We start from the raw sequence: 23,541 nt of genomic DNA on the forward strand, positions 1-23,541 counted from the left end.
TTCTGCCTCCCATGCAGAAAGCCATCTATTTCACTGTAGTAGTGGCCCCTTAGCTCCATTAGAGTCACTGACATATTCAGGAAAATAATCTGAACTGGAAATTCAGTGTCTGTGTTTTAATTTACACCAGTATATATTAAACCACAAGATAAACAGACAGAAAATGAGTATACACTGACACCCTGAACTTCGTTCTGAGTGTCATCAGAGGCACCGTGAAGGTGACTCAGAGATGACAAAAGTATAAACTCTGTACAGTAATGCACAGCTCCACAAAAGAGGAGGGATGGGCAGAGCTGCAGACCTCTTCCCTCTCTTCACTTGGATGTGTGGCCACTGGTGTGTCCCAAATGAAGCAAGCTCTTATCAATGGCCTGTATTGCAGTATCTCCTTTAGGCTTTCAGGTATTATGTCTGCCTTAAGGTAACTGCCTTGTAGAGCAGATGCCTGTGAACCATCAGTTCTTTGCTTTTATCAGGGCAATTGTAGTTTAAAGTCTTAAGTAAATACATATGACTGGATTATGCCTTCAGGCACAGCTGTGAGCAAGAGATAATGCATGAACTTCAGAAGCCAAGTGCCTCAAAAACAGCCCTCTCCATCGCAATATGTTTTCATTCTCCTTGATCTCAAAACATGGGTGTACCTTTGGATTTACAGAAACAGAAAATTACATCAGCTTTATAATCAACAATTAGCATTTAGGAAGGCATAAACCATAACTTTACCCAGTGATTGCTTTGTGATGGCAGAGGACAACATGAGAAGGGATACCTTGCAACTCCGAACCTGGCCAATTAGGGAGGAAATCAGGGACAATTCGTGTTTTCATTTACATTAGTAGCACCTGCTATGGCACTTGTTGAGCTGGTCTTTAATCGCAGTCTGAGAAGCATAACTGAATTTCACCTTAGAAACAGAACATTCCCTTGAGTCAGTCTTTCTTTTTTTCCCCCAAGAAAGTTACCTTTGAAGACCAGTGCCAAAACAAACCATCCTGTGTGTTCATCTTTCCCCCAGCTCCTCTTACCTGTTACCGCCTTTCTCATTACTCTGCCAACTCTGCCAGTCAGAAGCGCTATCTATTCACATTTCTCAGATCTGCTCAGTCACTATATGAATGTCTTAGAACAACAGTTTATGTTTTTAGCAGCCAGACCATGCAATATTTAAACCCATTGTTCTTGCTGATTGGGAGCTATTACAGTCAGTCAAGCATGTGGTAAGCAGTACACAAAGAGAGTCTGACAATCAAGTCCTTGAGCGACAAGATGTGAATGTTACACAGAAAAAAATCCTTTGCACTTGATGTAAAAGAGAATCCAAGACCTTAGCACCATTACCTGCAATACCATAATAAGGGCTGCTTTTCTATTTTAATACCCCATCATAATTAAATATGCACACATTCCTTGTCTCTACTCTTATCTAAATACATTTTTAGCCTAGTATTTCCATGAAAATGAAGTAAAAAATGGTCAACTTAAGAAGATGGTGGAATGAACATTCAAAATGCTTGTAGAAGCAGCTTTCTAATGCTCAAATGGTTTCAGTTACTAACTAAACACGTTATTCTTCGCTGCTACTTCTAATCATCTAATTGCAGTAATTTTGAGTGACTACGGGAATTACACATCATACAACAAAGACTGTTCATTGCTGTCATAGTACAAACACACTAATACAAGTGAAAGAAGTCATAAAAACACTCCTTTTGATTGAAGTAGGAGTTCACAGAGAAGAATAAAAAGAGATATTGTGATACTCTCTTAGACAGGCAGTAATGGTTTATGTGTCCCAAGAATGATGCCATGGCAAGTATGACAATTCACACTCTTCCCTTTCTGGACTCTAACTCAGAGTAGAACTACTTACAGACAGTTTGGGAAGAGCATAATTTTTAAAATATGGAAGACCAAAATGAAGGCCAGTAGTTCAGGCTGCAGCATTAAAGTCAGGGAAATTGTACAACAAAGCAACACAAGGGGAGGCATGCACATCTTGGAATTATCTGGTCTTATTTGCAAGGCATGTAACACATCTACTCAGTGTGAGGAGAAAATGAGGACATTTGCACCTGAGTTTTGGCACTGTAACTCTACTGAAGGCAGAAGACAGTCACAGCATGATAACAGTGCAGTGGAGCTTGACATCTTTGGCACACCAGTTCCTGATTTCACCATCTTGAAAACATTTTATTCCTTTCCCCATTATATTTTTCCTTCTTTACAAAAAGGAAATGAACAGCAACAAACAATATTTAACTCTAACACTAAATACTTCTTACTTTATTAAATACAGGGTGAGATTAACAGCCCTACAATGTAATTACCTAGTGACCAAAATTTCCCAAAGTTCAGTTGTTCTGAAAAACATTTGTGCTTTGAGGTTTTTTCTTAGTACACCAAAGACTTACCTGTGTAGGTCTTGTAAGCATTAATTAAACAGAAGAAAAGAGACTTCTGTGTCTTCACAAGAGTCGTTCTCCTTTTTACACAGCTGAACCATTTATAATTAATTGAGTTGACCCACTCAGAACCATGAGCCTTGAATAAAAGCTTTGTGCCAGCTATGCTGCTGAGGTATGGGTATTTTCCCTCTGTTCTCCTTTTAGCCTTAAATATACTTTGCTTTACAACAACAAGGGCCTATCTTCCTTCCATGTGCTGAGAAACCACTGGTAGAGAAAGCATGGTCACATCACACAGAGCCTTGAGCCATGACACTAGTTGGTGAAAAAAAACTCAGTGTGATGCTTTTGCAAATGCTATGCTGCAATCTAGGTATATTGGGAAAAAACCCTGGCCTTATTTCTTTAAAACAGTGCCACCAGAGTTCCTCTCCTGTGTACCACTACTTGAGATGGCACACGTGTGGCCGCTCACCCATTCAAAAAACTCGTTTTCACAAAGGCTTTTTGATTAGGTGCCACTGCTATGGTGCCTATGGTTAATTTCCATGGGAATTTATAAGACAAAGCACAAATTATCAAGAAGGAAAAGATCAAAAGGCTGCTAGGAAAGAGGTATTATACCTATTATTACTATTTAATTTAGCACTCCTTCTGCAATATCCTATTTCAACATTACATTTTTTCTTTTCTATAATACCAACTTCTGTTCACCATTTATTTACAGTCTAATAATTAGGGAAGACAATTGCTATAGCCACAAAATGAAACATAATGTTTTAAATTCTAGCAATTCCAAAATTATCTCACCTGATACTGGTAAAAAGAAGGGGCTACAAATTGGATACAGTAGGTTGAAGGGCAAGGTAAAATACCCTGACTGTAAAAAGACCAGCAAATCTAATGCTGAGCATATTGGATGAGTGCATTTGTTTTCAAGTGCAATAAAAATAGGGAACTGTAGAGGAAAAGTTACTATGAAATAGATGCTGCATTTATTCAGGTTAAAAAATGGCTATCTTCTAACATATGTTGGAGTAAAAAGGAATGGAAATTTCAACAAATAAGGGGACAAAGAATCCTAAGCACAGACAAAGCTAATGCAGACTAAGAAGTATGCAGAGACTTTCTTCTCTGGCAAAATATACCAAGAAGTACATGGGGAGATTGCAAAAAATGGTCTCCAAATCATTGTTAGTTCATACTGATGACAAGGCCATACACAGATGCCAGCCTGTCCATCCCCAGAAGGTGTGTGCCTGGTGGCTGGCGCATTCCCTCTGACTCTGCACTTCACTGCTGGTGAAGGTGCAGGGTCCCAGCAGTGCGAGCTGCTTCACTGGCAGGGCTAACAACACCTGCAAGCCTTCAGAGCTGCCATCCCAAAGTCAGCACCTCCTGTCTCACTCAAGCCCATCCAAGCTGAAATTGCTGCAGTCACACAGGTGACAGATGGGAAACATTATTAATTTTTTTATAGTAAAGGCTAAGGTCTCCAACCACACCATGCTTAGCTTCCAAGGGATTTGCTGCATTGTGAAAAGGAAACCCAGTGCAAATCATCAATAGGCTGAGCAAGATCCAACAGCTGTTATATGGCAACACATGGTGGGATGGCTACACAGTCAAGACTTCAGATAACATAGACTATTTTTAAAACACATTTTTCAGAAATGAGCTTTTAGAGTACCTTGACAAAATCCAAAGCTGAGGCAAAGGACACCTGAAAAAAGGAAGTAATAGTAGAGAAAAGATGATTCTAGAAAAAGTTTCCTTTGAATCACCTGCATATTTGTAACTTGCACTATTGCTAATTTATACCTAAGTGTATTTCACATACATTTTCCCCCTAATTTGCTAGTTAAATACATAAAAATATGACACTTGGTCCTCATCTTGACACTCAAAGTCCTGCCTTCTATTGACCCCCAAGTGAGAGATTCTATACCATATATACAGCAACATTGGAAAAGGAAAATGCTCTGTTTTTTCCTTGCAGTCTGCAGGACAGATGTCAGCTTCCTTTGCCTGAGGCAGGGCTGAAGATTTCAAGCATCCTGCAGAACCTGGGCCGCTTTGCCATCTCTGGCAGAAACACACTGAGCATTCAGATGAGATGCTCCAACACTAGGAAACCTGGACTTTGTTCAAACCTCTGCCACTGACTTCCTGCAGTAGTCTCACTCTTTCCCAACATAATTTCCTCCTCTTTAACCTGAAGGAAATTATACTTCTGGCAACCCAGACCAAGGAGAGAAGAATATGAGTGTTTGCTAACCCTTCCATAAGCCAGTTTTCATAACAACATGGCAGTTCTTCAGGGACAGGAGAATAGTATTCTCTGCTGCAAAGCAATGCTCATGGCCACATTTGGTAGAGGCCCTAGCAAGTGTATTAACACCTGGGATAAAAGCAGCTCAGTAATAGATAAATTCTCAACAGGGATATGGTGCAGGTGGTCAGTCTACCTCTCTAGAGGTGAGGCACTACATAACACTTCTCTACTGATCTGAGTGGATTGTATTGGATTAAGCAGGTCATCACAGGATTTAGCTCTACTTATTTCTTAAGCTGTAATCAGCCAGGTCACACTAAAATTGAATTTTACATTCCCAATTTATTTTAAAGTATTTGTTTGTTCAAATCTGCCTTACACTTATTTTCCCTTAAGTCACCAACAGGTTTGTACATTAAAATCTTCTGGGCTGTAACCCTGTCACTCTTGGTATTACAAATCCTGCTGAGAGAGCAAGGCATTCGAACTGTATTAGGCACCTTGCCCAGTAATGATAAAGGAAAAAGGAAGGAAAGGAAAGTGAGACTGAAGTTTACTGGTCTAACTCGCTGGCTGTAGGTGCTTATAGCCAACACACAGAGGGAAAAACTACTATGGAAGGAGAGAAAATGGTCATGGACAACTCATGCAATAACAGTAACAGATGCACCGCTACACAAGCTTGGTCTGTTCTTTCTACCTAGTGTACTGCAGTTGCAGTAACCAAAGAGCTCCTTTACATCATCTGATGGGGCTTCACCACCATCAGGGGAATTGTAGCTGTAATTGTCTCTTGAAACCAATCTAATTTCTTGAGATGCTCAAAAACACAGCCAGGCCACACCCCATCCATGATTTTGTAGTTTGTCCATTTTAAAACACAACTCACAATGACAAGAATGTCACACAAAGTACTTGCAAGTTTTCTTTCACTCACCAGGTCAAAACAGAATCTGCAAAAATGCAAGTATTATTCTTACTAATTATCACCAGCAAACATGTCTTTTTTGGCAGTATTGAGAGCAGAAAAAGAAAGGGTATTAAACAGAGCCAAGAATGAAGTTTTGAGACCACAGGAGAGGAACAAGCTGTCCTGGTCTGAGATTTCATTTTTAAGAAGAGAGATAACAATTTCAGGACGGGTTTGCAATAGATTGCCCTGTAGGTTTGGTTTTTTCCTCCTGACACCTCTGGGAATTTCTAGTCTGAAAACCAAACAAACTCAGTTGCTGTGAACTGACAGCACCTCATATAAACTAAAGGATCCATCCTAGTTCATGCACACAAAATAGCCTCTTTGTTTTCAATTAGAAATCCTTTACTAGTACACTTGTATTCCAAATCTGAAGTCTCAAGCAGACTCTGAAGGTGAACAAATTTACCTCCAAACAAAAGACCAGCATAAAATAGGAATTTTTTACCATGTCAGTTTGGTCTGACAAAGGAAGCATACATATGTGCAAGTACACTGTCCATCTGTATAGTGCTGTTGTGGACTTCCAGCTGCTGAGTGCCCCCATAAGATTCCAAAAGAGGCAGAAGTATTTTCAGTATTGTTCTTTCACAGTTTTGATGGTTCATTTTTCAACCTCTCTGCTGGCTTGGAGACTATACCTATCATAAATTGACAGTCATGACCTAAGAGAAGGCTGGCAGATGCTACTCAGAATCAGCTGCCAGCATGCAGGAGTCTTTATGTCAGTCTTGACAAGATGTGGTTTCTAAAATTAAAGTGTTCTGAAGGACTAAGTAACTTTTAGTTCACTGCTTGACAAAAACTGCTTACACATTTTTATCCTTTTAAATATTTCCCAGAATCTAGACTGCACCCCTCTTCCTCACTAGCTGTCAAAAGTCTGATTCATCTTGTTAAAGCCAACAGTAAAACTCCCACTTAGTGGGATCTCAGTGGACAGAGACCATACCTACCTCTTTTCATTTTCCTTCCAAAGGAAACAGACATCTCAGCTGTAATCTGTCGTTGCACATCCACATGTCACTCAGTCCTGCTGCCCTTCTCAAAAATATTTCTAAAGTACCTGCAATCTTTCTGTTTGAAAATATCCAGGTAAGATCTGCTCTACCAACTGGATTTATATTCCACAGCACATATCATGCATAGGACAGCTAAAAAAAAAAAAATTATGCATGTCACAGAAGTATTACTTGGCATTTCATTGCATCTCAAATGCAACAAATTTATGAAATTTAGAAAATGAAACAGATCTGTTAAAGTAAAACCAGATTCTATTTTCCAAACTGAACAAAATGTAGATGGGCTAGTTCAGAGGCAGACACTTTTATCTTTGTACATATTATATATATATATATGAAAGGCTTTCACTGAGTCATTTTCTAACAGAAGAAAGCACAATATGAGATTTTAAATTTGTTGTAGAAGCTCAGAACACTTCATAGAGAAGAAGTAATTACAGAGGTGCCTGCTAGCAGTGCTACTGTTAAGGCTGTGTTGGGGGTTCATTATTAACCCAGTTTTCATGGTTTCACACTTAGTTAGAAGACACCCATGTGCATCCCACTAGCAATTTAGTTATTTTTTCTTCTTGTAAAAATGCAAACAGAAAAAGGGAACAATATTAAATTTTCATGCTTTTCCATAAATATATACTGGGGAAAGAGTTAATAATTTAAGCAGCAAATTCTGACACTTCTGGCTAAAATCCTTATACTGTTTAAATTAACATCTAGTTCTCTTGACTACAGCAGGACAGGATTTCATTCTCCAAATTCTGGAGAACTTTAGATCCTACTGTCCACTGAGCTGCTCAGCAAGACCAAGTGCCTTCTCCTGTTTAATTTGTGTCTTTCTGAAGCCTGTTCCAGTTGCAGTATAATGTGAATTAGCTCAAATCCCACTGAAAGACATGGGTGTACATTATTACATTTGTGCATTGTCACACTTCTCACCGTTCTGAGCATTGCTAAGTGTTTCTGATACAACTAGAGATGGGATCTTTAGAAAGAGATGTTCTAGGTAACATCTGGAAGCCCCTTCTGGATAGCTGCTCACACCTGCTGAAAAACACACACTGCACAAACCAACACTGGTTTAATCCCTGTGCCTTCCCCAGACGCATTCACCACCTGATGGTGGTGTATGACACAGATAGCACAGCCCAATAGGGACAAAAGAGCTTTGTTCTGCTACTGAGCAAGTACAAGGGAGACTTAACAAACAGTACTGCCAGTCTTGTCAACATTTTCAAAAAAGGACCATCTTTTGCAGCACAGTTGAAAGTTGGTATGAGTTTCCAGGGTAAGGCTTTAAACTAATATTTCAGTTTGAATTGACTCTGCCTATGAACCCTCTACCTTTCTGAGGTAGAAATTCTGTGAAATTTGGTTGCTCTCTGCTCCATTGCCTCCTACTCTACAGCAAAGGAAATCAACATACTTACAGGTGAGATGCCTCCTGGCTATGTTTCATTTTCTTTCCCTCAAATGTTAAAGAAAAATTTGAATCGAAAAGTTGCATGAACACACATAAAAATTCCCTCTCCACCAGAATGTGATAAACAAAAAACCCAAGGCAGAGGCTTTCTCACAACTGCACCCCAGATATTTTAAGTTTCTATGTAATGTCAGCTGATTCAGCCCTAAATGTTTGCTTGCATTAGCTATCCTACTAACATACGAGGACCTTTAGGAAAGCACACAGAGATGATCTGAACTACCAGACTTGGAGCAAGCAATCCAGTAATTAAAACTGATTACAAATCAGCCACTCTAAAAATGGTGTGGTCATGAAAGATGACTTCTGACTGTGTGCCAGACAACTAACTCAGGTAGCATTTCTGACTGTGTGCCAGACAACTAACTCAGGTAGCACCATCTTAAGCACCACGTCTGACTCTGCTGTGGCTGTCCCTGAACTGAGCCCCTACAATCCAACTTATCACTATATATATTTTCTTTTACATTTTCACCTTAATACAAAATACATATATGGTAAGTTCTCCAAAATATGAGGATGTGATAAGTTAGAAAAGACTCTTTGTTCATCAAGACAGAAAGGAGAAGCTTTGTGTAGATAACAGAAAACCGCCAGACAGAAACTAGCTAGTATATTGATTACTTAAGCTGATTGTGTAACTAGAACTTAGGTGCATATAACATATAACCTTATATGGAAAAAACCATTACAGGGCTGTGGACTTTCACTGAGGAAGAAGAGAGGAGCCTTCCTCAAATGACCACCAGAGAATAGGAGAAGACCCCCTAGCAACAGAGGGTGCAAGCACAGAGTACACCCAGAGATACCGCGGACACGGAAGAAAAAGAGTATAAAAAGACTGCGGGAAGGGGGAAATGGTGTGAGCCGTTGGCGGAGCGCTGACTCCCCAGCTGCACCCAGTGCTGTTTGCTTGCCATTGCTTGCTGTAATCAATACATTTCTGATTGACTCTCGAAAGGCTGAACAAATTATTCGCCTCAATTTATAACAAGGAGACAGGTAAAAGAAGAAAATCAAGGATAAAGTCAAAGTATACTGGTATCAAAATATATTACTCATTTTTGACATGCCATGCATAAGACTTCATGCTGCTCATAGAAAGAAAATGGTGTCTCTATTAGCCATGAAAATTTAAGATTCTTCACAGGAAGCTAATAAAGCTTACCATAATATCCTGTAAACAGGAAAACATTTGAAAGCCTGAATCCAGATGCATGCTAATTACAAACATCACTTATATGTAAATAAAGAAATCCTAGCAAGTGGAGGGAAGGAAAGAGTTTTGTCTCTCCCTGCGACCATAAGATACCACAGCGACAAACCAAAGAAAGAAAGTATTTTTTCATGGTGTTCTCTAAGTGAGCATGGCTGGCTCATTCCACCTCAGGTGAACACCTTTATCAACAGGAACAAGAAAAAGACACTTTTTGGAGGTCTAAGGCTAACACATACTGTGGAGGTTCAAAGGTAAAAATAAATGTTAACCAATACACCTCAGGAGGCAAGGAGAATTCCTTTTTGTAAAACAAAATCTTACTATTGCACTTGTATTCTGTTTTAGATAGATAATTTTAACCCCTATATCTTGTCTAGCACTCAAGCAGGCAGACTAGTCTGATTCACTGTAGGCATATAATTTTTGGCAAATCTGCTGTCCAAGTGTTGCCTGGAAATCTTGCCTGGAGATTAATTACATGCCAGTTTTTGTGACTTCCCGGGTATCTCTGGAGCAACCGAGGGCCACCAGATTATGAAGTGATATTTTACCTTCAGGAAGCTGCTCAGCAGCTTGCATAAACACCAAGTTATTAGGAAGACAAACGAAGACTGAAATCTCTACAAGCGTATGATAGACCATGAAGTGTTCCAAATATAGGTTTACTTTAATGGAGTAGAAAAGAGAAATGGAACTACATTCACACACCTGTAATACCTGTGTTAGATGATGAAGTGTTAAGAAACTTTTCTGTTTACAGTTTGATTTTTTTAAGCCAGAGACAGGAGAGAGAGGTGTCCAAGAAAGATGCAGGCTACACCAAAAGCAGCTTCCCCTCCCAGAATCAGCCTGCTGAGTAGGACCCTCAGAAGCCTAGAGCTCTTGCCTAGGAGCTGCCTGGGAAAGCCCTCTGGTACTCTTCTAAATCAAAAAGATTGCACATTTATTCAGAGTCCTTTTTCATCCATGTGTTTGCACTCCCTACTTTGCTGGCTTTGAACTTCTGCCATCCAGATGTCTGTGTCTGAGGGAACACTATTTGCAAATTCCAACAACCACATTCACAGCTCAAATTCTGATACACATGCATTGCTCATCTTATTTCTAACCTCACCTACACTTCATGTTTGGAACATTGCAGCAATATACTTAACAATAAAAATTAATATTGTTTCTTATAGTGTAAATTATTTTCTCTTTAAAAATATGCCATTTTTAGGGTGTTTTTTTAGTATTGCCTCTTTGGATCTTCCAATGAAAGGAAATCACTGTTGAACTTGTAAAGAATCCCAGACATGAAAAAGAAATGAGTCAGGAATAAAAACAAAACTGAGAGGAATAGAAAAAGATCATCTTTGAAAATTAAATACGACTTTCTACTTTTAGATTTGGGGCTCAAGACATATTTACATTTAGGGTCAGACAGGATCTAGAGCAACCTGCTCTGACAAGACATCCCAAGATCATTGAACAATGGTATGAATATCTTCATTACAGTGTGAAGGGGCCACTAAGAGGAAGTGAGATTATCAGTACATGCAGCCTAATAATGGAAAGCTGCCTTAAAATGGCCCCAGAGTGAGAAGCAATCAGATCTGTAGCTCTTACTCTCAGGAGTGAGTCTAGAGCTACAAGTGAGCTATGACAGCTCACCCCAGGGGAGTAAACAAGTCACTTCCCTACATCTCTGCTTCCTACTGCTTCAGAAGTGACCAAGTACCTGCCAGGCACACAAGCTCTGCTGCCAGGGCTAAGGAAGAGTTTGGAATAAACACTGCTGTCTGCTCTTGAAAGTATCACTGTAGCAGTGAGAGTTTTTGGTAAAAGAGACTTGGAAAAAATCACAGGCCAGACAATATTTAATGAGAGAATGCATAATGAAATTAACATAGATAATTTAATGAAAGGGAAAAACATAAAGAAGCATCCTTATGCAATTTAATTAAGTAAACAATTACAGCAAAACTATCTATTTCAAGGTTGGTGGTTTTTTTTGTTTTCTTTGTTTTTTAATTGTAAAAAGCTATTAGCACTGAGATATGGGAGGAAATTATACCTGCTACTAATTGAGTAAAATGAACATCTAGAGTACTGAAAGAGTTGGAGAACACTTTGAAAATATAAACCACTATTTGTCTGAGGCCTTCAAGATCCTATTACAAATATAAAAGACCTTGCAGAAAGATGTTTCTGCTGGGCAGAAGTGTTTAAACCCTGCAAGGAGACCATAATTCATCCCTGCTGAATTAATCCCTTCCATTCTGTGAGAAAGTCTATTCTAGGTATAGATGATGTTCTTGACATCTGGCAGTCCCTATAGCAGGAAACCTTGGACCAGGAGTAAGGTAACAACAAGGCTAGATTTACTGGCTAGTTGTTAACAAGAAAAAACAATTATCAAAAGGTTTCCTGCATCGCAGGTGCACTATTTCAGAAGGAGGAGGAGTTACTATAGCAGTACACCACAGAGATAATTCTGCCTTCCTCATAAGAGGCAAAGTAAGTTTTGTCTGTCTAATAAAACTGTCCAAACACTGTTGTATGAGTTGAATAAATATTGCCATAACTACCAGAAGGCATAAGAAACAGAGTGGCTGCCTGAAATTAAGCAATAAGATAGCAGGGTTACAAACAAGTTTCTGAATTAGGTGAAGCGATTTATCTCCCATTATACTGAGATTTTCCAATGTCCTGCTGGACATCTAAGAAGAGCCCTTGAGATGCTTCACTACTGTAGAGAGTATTTTTACAAGAAAGCATGAAGATGTGAAGCAAACTCTCTGCCTGTATAAACCGAGAAAAAAAATATCTTTAATACTTAGGCTTCCAGTTCTGTTTTGATCCATTACTTTCACGGTATGCATTAATAGGATTACAAAAAAATACCACAACTGTAAAATTCTCCAAAATTAGAAATGGTAAATTATTAACACTGATCTACTGAATGCAGTACTTTTACATTATGATTTATTTATTAAGAAAACTGAAACAAAGCTCAGCATCTTGACGTTCTTTTGGAATAAATATGACCTTTTGATGCCTGTGCTGATACCCTTCCAATTACAGCTCCTTGACAATTCCATTGCATTTGTCTTCTGGTTTTCCACGTGGGCCAAAGCCTGCACCAGGCAATCTGTACGTGGTGGTCCACAAAGGTTTCTGGGGCTGATGGCACATGGGCTGCATGCAAGCAATTCTTACAGAATTCAGTGGCATCTCACTTGGCTTGCAGAAACTTCAGAAACACACCCCATGAAATATCCAAGGGGAGAGCGTAGGGTGAAATGGAGCAAAGAGAGGAGATCTGTCTTCCAGTGCAATTCCGCCAAATCCCTAGGCAGCATTATCTGAAAAAACTTTCCAGAAGCATTTAACAGTGGCAAAGACAAACTGATTAGTGAGTTGGAGGTGACAACGTAATATTTTACTGTCAATAGTAGAAAGATTATCAATGACAAAATAACACTAAGTTATAGTGATCCATTATAATAAATCACGTGACTTCAGCACCCATTGTGCAGAATACCGCACATCCAAAGTTCAAAGCAGCAAAACAATAGCTATCGGTTCACACATTTATCAAACACTAGGTTAGATGAGAAAAAGACAGCTGCAAGCTGCACTACTGCATTTCAGGAATCTCTCTTCATTTCCTCAGGTGCATGATAGGCTCAGTGGTATACTGGTTGATACCAAAGGTAAAGCACAAAACACATTACATATGCAGGAATTCTGAATTTAAAGCAAATACAATGTGGCTGAGGATACTGTTGAAAGACCAAAATGAACACGTATGTGAACCCATACTTTCAAAATTTGGCACCTACAGTTAGATTCCTCCAGACTTGAACTAAAACTTCAGTTAAATGTTACTGCATCTTCATGACCACTTCTTTGGGAATTAGTTGATGTCCAGCCTCTGAAGCATTAATACAATGTCTATGCTTGTTTAAGTGCCTGGGAAGAGTCCATGTAAGCTGTGGTCTCTGTGACAGGAAACTAGGGCTTAGTGAAGAAAGACTTGCTCTGATATCTATGCCTAAAATGAGACATTATTTCTCATTCAAAGCTTTCTGAAACTCCCATTACCAACCTCTCAAAACTCTCATTTCAGTCTTAGCTTTGCCCAAGCAAAGTCCTTATAATTTCTTTAAGCACTGCCACGAAAAGCATGGGGCTGGTAGTGTGGGGACCAGCCAGGTGCCCCAGCATGGTGTCACCAAGCATAGATGCCACAACATAGACATCTCCTTCCCTGTGCGTGAATGAAAACACAAACAGCTGTGACCTCCACATGACAAACAAAATATCTCCAAGTGTCAAAACAAGTTGTGGAAAGGGAGAGAAAGACCGAGAAAAACCCGATCTGCAGACAAGTCTCTTGGTTAAGCTACCATAGTGAAACCATGCCAGAAGCTGAGAAATTGTTGTCTAGTGCCTTGTGTGGATTGACCCATGTTTCCATTTATGATAGCCTGCTGCCTACAATCTGGGCACAGACAAACTTTGTAAGAGGAGAACTAACAAGAAATGCAAGAAAGGCAAAGATTAAAGGATCCCAAAGGATCCCAAGCACAGGGCTCTTAAGGAATCTCAGCATCTGGTTTCAGACTGTGCTCAACTTCCCAAAGCTAAGCTTGGCTTAAGTATGAGTATTAAACTACTATCAGGATAACAGGCTGAGGAGAAGTACAAGGAATTAAAAAACTGTGTGTAGGGTGGCAGACAACCAAACAGCATCAATAGGACTAATAGATGTGCAAAGAGCTGAAGAGAAAGAATCATAAAACAATAGTATGTCTTCCTTGGAGGACAGGCAAGCAATAGTTACACCTTTTGGGGCACGTCTCTATTATTACTTCACATCTGGTTTTTTTTTCCTCTGACACCTTTAACTATTTTGCTTCTAAATCGTCTTCACACTGTTGAAGATGCTTCTCTATTGCTCCAGTTTTTACTGTCTGTGGACTCATGAAGGTTAAAGTCATGTAGCATGACTGTAGGTCATGATAAAAGTTACATCAGGATGGACTTCATCAGCATTATCTATATTTTTGCTTCTCATGTACTCTTTCATAAAGTGAAGAGTGTATGATGTGAGAGACATTGTGTAATGAAAATGGAGGCAGGAAGTTATTTCAGTGGGCTGGACTTGTCAACAATCTGTCCATAAAAGGAAAAATTGGTAAATACTCTGGTTTCAATAAAGCTTTTATTGACATGAATGTGCCTCATTTATTTGGAAATATTCAAGGCTGGAACATCCTTCAATTATTTGTACTTTGAAGGCAGCCTCTATATCAGATTTCTAAAGATATATTTCCTAGAGAGAGCCCCAGATGAAAGGGCTGATTGCTAGTTTGGGGACATTTCTGAACATATTCCATAAATGTACACATATACAGCATATATAAACCATAACATCGAATATACATCTTCTATCTGAAGATGTACCAGGATCTCTCAGATATCTGACTTTATTTGCACCTTTTTTTTACCATTATTTGCCCTCAGTGCAATTCTGAATAGTGTCAAAACATTACCCATCATTGTAAGGATATGCTAGTTTGATACAATGTTTGTAGGACACTGCTGCAACGCACCTCAGTGAAATGGCCTCTTGGATACTCTCTCTCTGTATTGCTGTGTAAACCAGAAGCATGCCAGAAATTGCAGTGCAGCAGAGCGTATTTCCTTTCCTGGAAAACCCATTATAGGCTGGTTCTTTCACTGCAATGCCTTCCAAGTCTTGACACAAGGTTCACATCCCTAGTGGCATAGAGCCTCTCTTCACTCCTTCCTCCCCTCAAACTCTGACCAGTTCGTGGCTACAGTGGGTGGTTAATGTTTATCACTGACTCGTCAGAAAAACCCAAATTGCCAGACTTCTGCAGAAATGCAAAACTGGCTGTAGTACAACATTGCCTCTTCAGCTGTTAGGGCTTTTTGTTTGCTGAGTATTAATAGGAGATGAGTTCTGTTCTGCTGGCATTTGGAAGCAATTCCCCCTCTGATTCCCACCAATTACGTATCTATCAGGCAACATTATGTTGCAAGTTTGTGACATGCAAAGTTGGAAGGCATAGCCTTTCTTTGGGAAAGGTGCTAGTCCTTTTCAAGGTGAAAAAGTAGATCACTAAAACAAATGCAAACTTTAAATGTCTATGGCATCTGAAAATGCTGCACAGGTACACATTAAGAAATTATCTGTGTTTTGAAAACTGACAGGGCTTTGTAGATGGTCTAAATTAGGCTATTAGCAAATTCAAAAGCAACACATATTTTGCCCAAATACTCCCAACGCATAGAAGCATGTTCTAAAAAGAGTAAACAATTTTGCTTTGTCATTGAACTCACAGAAAGCATTTTCTTAACTGGTGAGATTTTAAATATACCTGAGAAAAGAACCCTTAAAGATTCTGACTGGGCAATCCACTGAGAATAGCGCGTATTCCATCTATGAAAACATAGCTTCAACAACAGAGCAGCATCTGAAATTGCAGAATTTCAGTTTTATAAAAGAAGTTCAATTAAGGAAGGAAATGGTTGAAATTTCTTTCCACATCTTCCTTTGTGCTCTCCACTCCTTGTGCACTTTTACAAATCTCTCACAATATATTACTAGTTTCTTCTGCCCATGTGCACAATTCCTCTCTAGTGTGATCTTGTAGGTTGGCGGTTTTGGCCAGTAATTGTCATTACAACTGTGTTTGATAGATTTCATTGTGATAATCTGCTGCCATGAAGAAAACAACTTTCAGAGGCTCTTCCCTTCACTCATTCCTATTCCTGGTCCCTGCCCATAGCATGCAAGCTACTATTTACAGTGATGTCAGCAATCTGTTAAGTACCTAAAGAGTGGGTTTATGTATAATGACTAGAGGTTACATAATTAGAACATCATATTTCATTTGCTTGTTAATTTTCCAAAAATGCAGGAAAGAAAGGATAAATGACTGTGAAATGTTATGCATTTGAACAAAATGCTCCTAAACATATTATATATGTCTCCACTGTCAAAATATAGAAATGAGTAATAACCCTCTATTTACTTGACCTCATTTCTAATGCTTCTTTTTTTTTCATATTAATAAGAGTTACACTGTTGCAAATCAGCTAGTCTTTGATATCTCTGATTTTTCAAGTTGCCCCACAAAGCTCTTTAATAAAAAAAGGCTCAAAGATTTATTTTTAAGCTGTCAGATGGCTGGCTGGTCAAAGCATAAGGGTAATTTCCTTAAATGTGGTACAAAAACAAGCTGTGGGGAGTCCTACAGTCTAAGTGACAACAGAAAAGCTTTGGCTTCTGAGGTTGGCCAGGATGATTCCCACGGTCTCTCTATAATAAGCCTCCTATAACAGCACCACCAAAAATATTTAACCTTTAATATTTCAAGGCCAGGGTACAAACCAATCTGCACGGGGTGCCTAAAGTTCTTGAAAACTTTAAATTCTCTATGTAAGGCTGATTCTTTATTTGGTCATACACTGATCTTCCCTTTATCATAGCTCCGGGACAAATACTGCAATTTATACCATAATATTTTCTGAAACAATGTGTAGTTGATAGTCAATATTGACTCATGTGGTAAAAAGATACTAAAGTATGATTAGTTACAGGAAAAGCAAAAGCAGAAATTAAGAGCTGCCTTTGTAAGTGAGCTACTCTGTTTTTTTTGAGAATTAATGTTATAATCAGGAAGACTCTAATCAATAGTAAGTTAAGGGGATTTTAACAATGTATGGGAAAACAATGTATGGGAAAACAATGGATACCTTGAAAATAAATTACCACACCTTAGCTACATTTCTTAGCTGAGTTTTATTTTGATAACCAGTATCTCTCTGATCCCTGCAAATGTTATGCTATGCAATATAAAAGGGAGATATGATCTCTGTCTAAAAAAATAAATGTCTGAAGGAAGATGGTTTACACCATTCTCTTTGGATAGAAAATACACAAGGTTTTCAGACACTGCAGCTTTTAACATAACATTTAATCATTTGCAAAGCTGTGTGCTTACATATGTAAGTCTCAGCAATGGGCAGGTATCCTCAAATATGCCTTCAGATATATAAAACAGCGTACAACAACATTCTTCACTGCTTTAACTTCCCACTTGAGTAGTCAAGTAGCTCTCAGAGTATCTGCACGTGCTGTTATTTACTACTGCCTACTTCATTTTCTCCTATTTTAGTTCTGGACAGGGCAATGATTTGTCTTTGATGAGTACACTGGTACAAAAATCTCAGGGCTGATGTTCACAACCTCTTGGTAGCAATATAACGAATTACCAAGAGACAGCAACTCATCAAGCATGGGCTGCCCAACTGTGGTGCAGTACAACTTAGTTCCAAGCATCAATGAAGGATAGTTACGCTAATTTGCATTTTCTTACAGTAGGGCAAGTGAAAAATATACATGCAATCAATTAAAACAGCTACTGTGTCTCAGCTAATGGGGGCAACCTATTAAGCTGACATAATTCATTCTGCATTTGAGCCTTTAATGAAAAGTGGCCCACCTAAAGAGGCTTTCTCCTAAGCATTTCTCATGTTGCCTCTTTGTTCTGTATTGTGGATTAGCCAAGGAAGCTACCAGCAGTCTCGTCACACTTCTGCCCTTTCTCAATAATCCAAGGTACTGAAGTCTCTTCAAATACCTGTCTGGGTATTTTTTATCTCCTTCCCAGAGTTCTTTAACAGCTAAAAGAAAGTTTGATCAGTCTCATGAATTTGTAACCATGGCTCAATGCCTCTGCAAAGTAGAACCTGCTTTAAATGTTACATCCTGTAATGAATTTCTGCCCCAATACCAGGATAACTGAAAAAATCCCATATTCTTATATGTTAAGCAGTTTCCCATCCACGTATTTTTCAAAACACAGAATATAAACATCCTGTATGTCCTGTAGACATTTTAGCAGATCCCTAAATTATTTAGAACAACATTCTCAGTTTAACACTAGGAATTACAGACCAGCAGCAATACTTCATACTGCAAAGAGAGAACCTGCTTCTAAGACTGAGCAGCTGTAAAATATTTGCATGCAACACCCTTGCTGATACCAGATATTTAAGTCAAAGTCATAGATTGGACAAGCACAATTCATGTCCTTTACAAACCCTTTAAAATATAGGTTATATCAAAGATTCCTTTGACTGCTCTCAAATATAGACAGTCTTAGACAGATATACCTTGTTAAGCAATTTATAAATGCTTTTACTAAACTTCTGAATTTTGTCCAGGAGGCTAAGGAAGACCATTGGAAATGTGCAGTTCAATTGTAAAACTGAAATTGTTTCATGCTACTCTTCTTCATGTTTAACTCCTCCTTAAGGAGGTATGTGGCTCTTTCACCACATATGTTTTGTTATAGATTTCAGTCCAGTATTTTAAGTACCCTATTTCTATCCAAAGATGATAATGAATTGCATTTACACTAACACATGGTAGATTTATACTGCATTGTATCAAATACCCTGGATAAAACATTAATATAATGAAGAGCAATTAATTTGAAATCAACATACAGCGATGCAACTACATATAGTTACACTTTTATTCGTGTAGATGATAATCAGAACTTGACCCTTTCAACTTCTGAATTCACCTGAGTCTGTTAGAAGCCTGTTGCACCATGAAGTTTTCCAACTAAAAGCCAATGTGATTCTTCCTGGAATGATACTATGCCCCTGACTTCCTGTTTTCTTTAAAACCATATTAAAGTTAATGCAGCTCACTACTAATGGTATAGTCCAAATAACAGCAAATTGAGTAAAACACATATTCATCACTGTATTAAAAGAAAAAAAAGTAATTAAGTCAATGCCCACAAAATTTGTTTGCAGAAACTGTAGGTTACTATTCCACCTAAGTGCTTCAGTTTCTATCAACACATTCAGCAATTTTGATAACATTTTTGGCCTTTCCTAATGGACATTTTGGGCATAAGAACATCATAAAAACAGCAGTACTAGCTGAATTATCACTCTGGAGTGATTGAATTAAATTGTAGCAGAACTGGAAAAATACTTACGCTCCACAAAGTAAGAGCTGGCATCAATCTTCCAAATAATTTGACCACGGTGAGAGCCATTGACGCCACGGTTCTTGTAGTCCAAAAAGTTTTCCGACAAGACCTCATCTATAAACAGAGAAGATTGGTCTCAGTAGGTGCCTGCTATGACAACACACACAGCATAGTCAGGCTAAAATCACACCTTTGGCTTGACAGAACATTCTAGAGCTACTAGAGAGCTTGGCATGACATGTTGAGAAAACAGATTTATCATTCTTTTATGTTATTTAAAAGTTCAGTCAAAGTGGCTGAAGCAGCAACCCAGGATGGGCTGGGCCATGGGCTCATTGCTCCAGCTTCAGTGGGATGAAATGGATTTCACATCTATGCTCTGACAAAGCAAAAGCCACAATCTCTACCTGCAGAGATCTGCCAGCAACCTCCTGGGCTCTTCCTTTCAGCGATAACAACAGTTTTAATTTTAACAGAGATTTGTACAAATGTGCTTTAACCAACTCAGCCTTGCTTGCTACAGAAGAAGTCCTTGGAGGGTGCTGAGACTCACTTCTTGTCATTGTTTGACACTGGCGCAATGCCAGCGCCCCCATGAAAATACACCTTCCCCAAATAAATGCTGTGAGATGTTATCAGGAACAGAGCAGAGCAGGCCCAAGCTTAATAACAAAGGGAAAAAAAACTTTATTAAACTACTACTACTACAGAAAACACATAAACTAAATCCAGGATGAAGACCTTTTAAAACACCCCTCCTCCTCCCAATTCCTAAAACACCCAGCATGAAACATCACCCGGGATTCCTGATCAAATTACCACCCTTCAGATAGTCAATACTCAAGCTATCCAGGGAGAGAGAAGTCTCTCTTGCACCACAGACCCCCCAGGAAACACAGTTGCCACCTCCTGTGTTTCCCTGTCACACATGGCAACCACCCGGAGAAAATCTGCCAGTGTGACACTCTCCTTTCCATATCACAGTGCTCTCACCACCGTGCATGGACAGACTGCTCATAGGGCTCCTTTAAGGATGCTTTGCCACGGACCCAAAGATACAACAGTTCAGCTTCTCATCCTGGGACTACAGTCCCCCCCATTTTCCCCTGGGGCCAAGGGTCCAAGAACAGAGATCATCTTATTTCCTGAAGACAGAGGGCATCACCATTCCCTCCTCAGCTTTCTTCTGTTCTTGCCATTCCTGTGCTGTTAGAAGCTGAAGCAGGTCTCCTTGGGTCACCACTGCCCTAAAATGCAGTCTCTATTGCAGGAGATTTTGGTTCAGTCCATGGCTAACAAGAAAAGTCCAGCCAAAAGCTACTTCATCATCTCCTCCCACCTAAATATTTCTTCTTCTAACATCTTAGGTCCCGGACTGTCTCTCTTCCACTACAAATCAAGGAGGAGTAATATTTTACAAAGCCCTCATTTCCTGGAAAGGGTTAAAAGTTCAGACTCCCTGGATGGCTGATATCTCGGTCCAGCATCCCGTCTCCCACGCTGGACATCATCCCCCCCCTTCTCCTTCTCCTCTGCCGGCAAATTTCCAGGTGCCGCCAGGCTCTCTGTCACTTTCCCTCTGTGGGGGGGGGGGGCGGGGGGGGGGGAACAAAGGCATCTCTGCTTCTCTCCACCCTTCCGTCCACAGGAGCTGGCTCGGTTCCAGACCCTCAGCCCCTCGGCCTACCTGGACAAGGCCGCGTGGCTTCCCCTCCCCCACCCAGCCGGTGGCTGGGCCGGGGAGAGTCTGCCCAGAGACTCTGAGAGAATATTCTCTGACGACCGGAACCAAAAGAGACAGTTCTCCTGGGAGTTCTTGCTTTTAACCCCCTGTGTTCTCAGAGGCGTGTCCATACTTTCAGTGGTCACTCCAGGTGCCAATATCCAAACCTGACCACTGATTGGTTTGACCCAGCTTCCTGGAAAAAATTCACTTCCATGTCAAACCACAACACTTCTGAAGACAAATATGTTAATTATTAGTTTCATTAAAAGTGAGAAAAAATGTGAACCACTCAATCTGACATTAAAATACTTCAGTTGTAAACACTGTGAAGAATTTGCTTTGTTTCAAGAGGAAAACAAAGATAATGCCATACAACAAGGGACACTGTGCCTCAGGACACAGGGATGGTGTGACCAGCTGCAGAACAGAAGAGGCAGCCCAACAGACAAAGCTGAGAAACCCAAAAACTATCACAATAGGTTAATAAAGGAGACTAAATTGAAGGAAACTACACTTTCACTGAAAGAAGAAAGCAGCAAACAGATATCAATATTGTCCCATTGGCACTACATAGTCATGCTCTCAAAGGAGGAAGGTGAGTGAGTACCAACAGTGAACTCTGTGGTGTTACTCTTTTGAGGGATTGCAACAGAATTCCTTCTAATGAGATCATTAACAACTGCAATGAATAATTATAAATAGCAATGCTATCTACAATAAATTTTCCCTTTGCTGACTGCCTAATTGTTAGGAATTATTTCACCAGCTGTGTTTCATGCTCTGTTTTGAAGTGCATCTCTGCTGTAATCCTTCAATAGCAAAATCCTCTGGTATGATTCTCGCTTTGTACTTTATAGTTGTTTGTGCCTTCTTTTAAATTCCAAATTATATATATCTGAAAAAAGCAGGTAAGTATACAGCTGTTACTCTCAGAGCATTGGTTTACTTATGAATACCTTTAAGGACTATCCTGGATACAGATCATCAAGGATCATGGACATCATTCTGTAAATAGGAACATAATATACTTGTGAGAGGACTTAAGCCTGTCCCCTTTGCTTTGGCAGGGAAAACACTTTATACTTTAGGGTGAGCATATACTGAAGTCTTGCACTGAGCTGGAGCCTGGGAACCCTGCCTGGCTCCCATCCTGATGGGGCAGAGAGAGTATCCCTCAGTTCCAGCATGCTGCTCACTGGCTTCATCACTTGTGATGTTTATTTCTCATATTTAGTCTCTGTCAGCTGCTGGAGATGCTCCAACACCTGTCATGTTGTGATGATGCATGGGTAATTACTGTCCCTCAAAATATTCTATTTATAAAATACCATGCTTGCTTAATGAGGCTTAGCTGAGCTGGACTCAATGGTCTTGCTTAAGAAACTGCAGGCATTTTAGGCCAGAGTTTAGTGGCACAGGAGATCCCAGAATCAGCTTTAAAATATTGTGTTCATAGGCAATATCTGTGGGGACAAGCTGGTACTTCCACTGTTGCTGCTTCCCACAGCTGGCACAAAGGCAGCGTGAACTCTGCCACACAAAACCCATCTAATTTGACAGAGATGTTGACATATGCCCATACCCAAACGAAATCACATCCCTACTGCAAGCTGAGCCAATGGGCATGACTCCAGAAAACCCCTTCCTTTATTCTGTTGAAAAAGTGTAGGAAGCCTGGAAAACCAGGCTGGAAAGAAGGGCCTCTATCCATCTGCATGTCCAAGGTAGAAAACCCTGAGAAGGGAAGGACACACAAGCCAGTCTATGGTTACAGCTGACAGGTGAGACCATAGGAAATCTGGAACAAGCTGCTCCCACTGAGTAACACCTGCACACTGCCTCCTGCCATGGAGGTAAGAGACAGGGGCATGTGGGAAGCATCCAGAGAAAAGCAGGTCCCCAGGGAAGGGATACATACATGGAGCTAGTCATTTGCACACAGTTTATGGACAGTGGCCACTGATGGAATACAGACTCAGACAGCAGAAAGGATAATTAAATATGAGTTTATGGAGCTCTGCAATATGCAGAGCACCTGAATAGGAGCAGTGAAGCTTTTAAGTATAAAACCAATTTGTAGATAACGCATATTTACAAATGTATGATTTAGAAATCCAATATGTAGGTTGTTCTCGTAGTCAGTTTTAACCCCGTCTGTCTTTTTTTGAAAGAGATAAGGCCCTAATTCCAAAGAAATAAAAATTATTTTTAGTCTAGTAGAAATTCATGTTCATTGGGATTTTTAAGCCAGAAAAATTTTATCCCTAGAAGGTCCAAAAAGGAAGTTTTGCTCTTACAGTTTTTGAAGGTATGTGTTTTTGGAAGGTGAAAGATAAGAAAGAAATATCTTCTGGCAAGTTAAAAATAGCAGTAATTGAAACTCGCCAGGAGGCTGGAATGTATG

At 39.6% G+C, this 23,541-nt stretch overlaps 1 protein-coding gene across 2 annotated transcripts in view; it reads right to left on the reverse strand.

Moving 5' to 3' along the window:
* The window catches only part of HECW1 (HECT, C2 and WW domain containing E3 ubiquitin protein ligase 1), a 251,088-nt gene that overhangs the window by 130,797 nt on the left and 96,750 nt on the right, over positions 1-23,541 (reverse strand). Inside the window, exon 3 of one of the 2 annotated variants that reach the window (XM_053933981.1) lies at positions 19,418-19,525. In XM_053933981.1, the coding sequence (XP_053789956.1) occupies positions 19,418-19,525 (108 nt within the window). Of the gene's footprint in view, positions 1-19,417; positions 19,526-23,541 lie in introns of those variants that run through there. The other variant, XM_053934027.1, reaches the window with a different exon arrangement.

Source organism: Vidua chalybeata, chromosome 1 (assembly GCF_026979565.1).
Source record: "Vidua chalybeata isolate OUT-0048 chromosome 1, bVidCha1 merged haplotype, whole genome shotgun sequence".
NCBI classification, from domain to species: domain Eukaryota; kingdom Metazoa; phylum Chordata; class Aves; order Passeriformes; family Viduidae; genus Vidua; species Vidua chalybeata.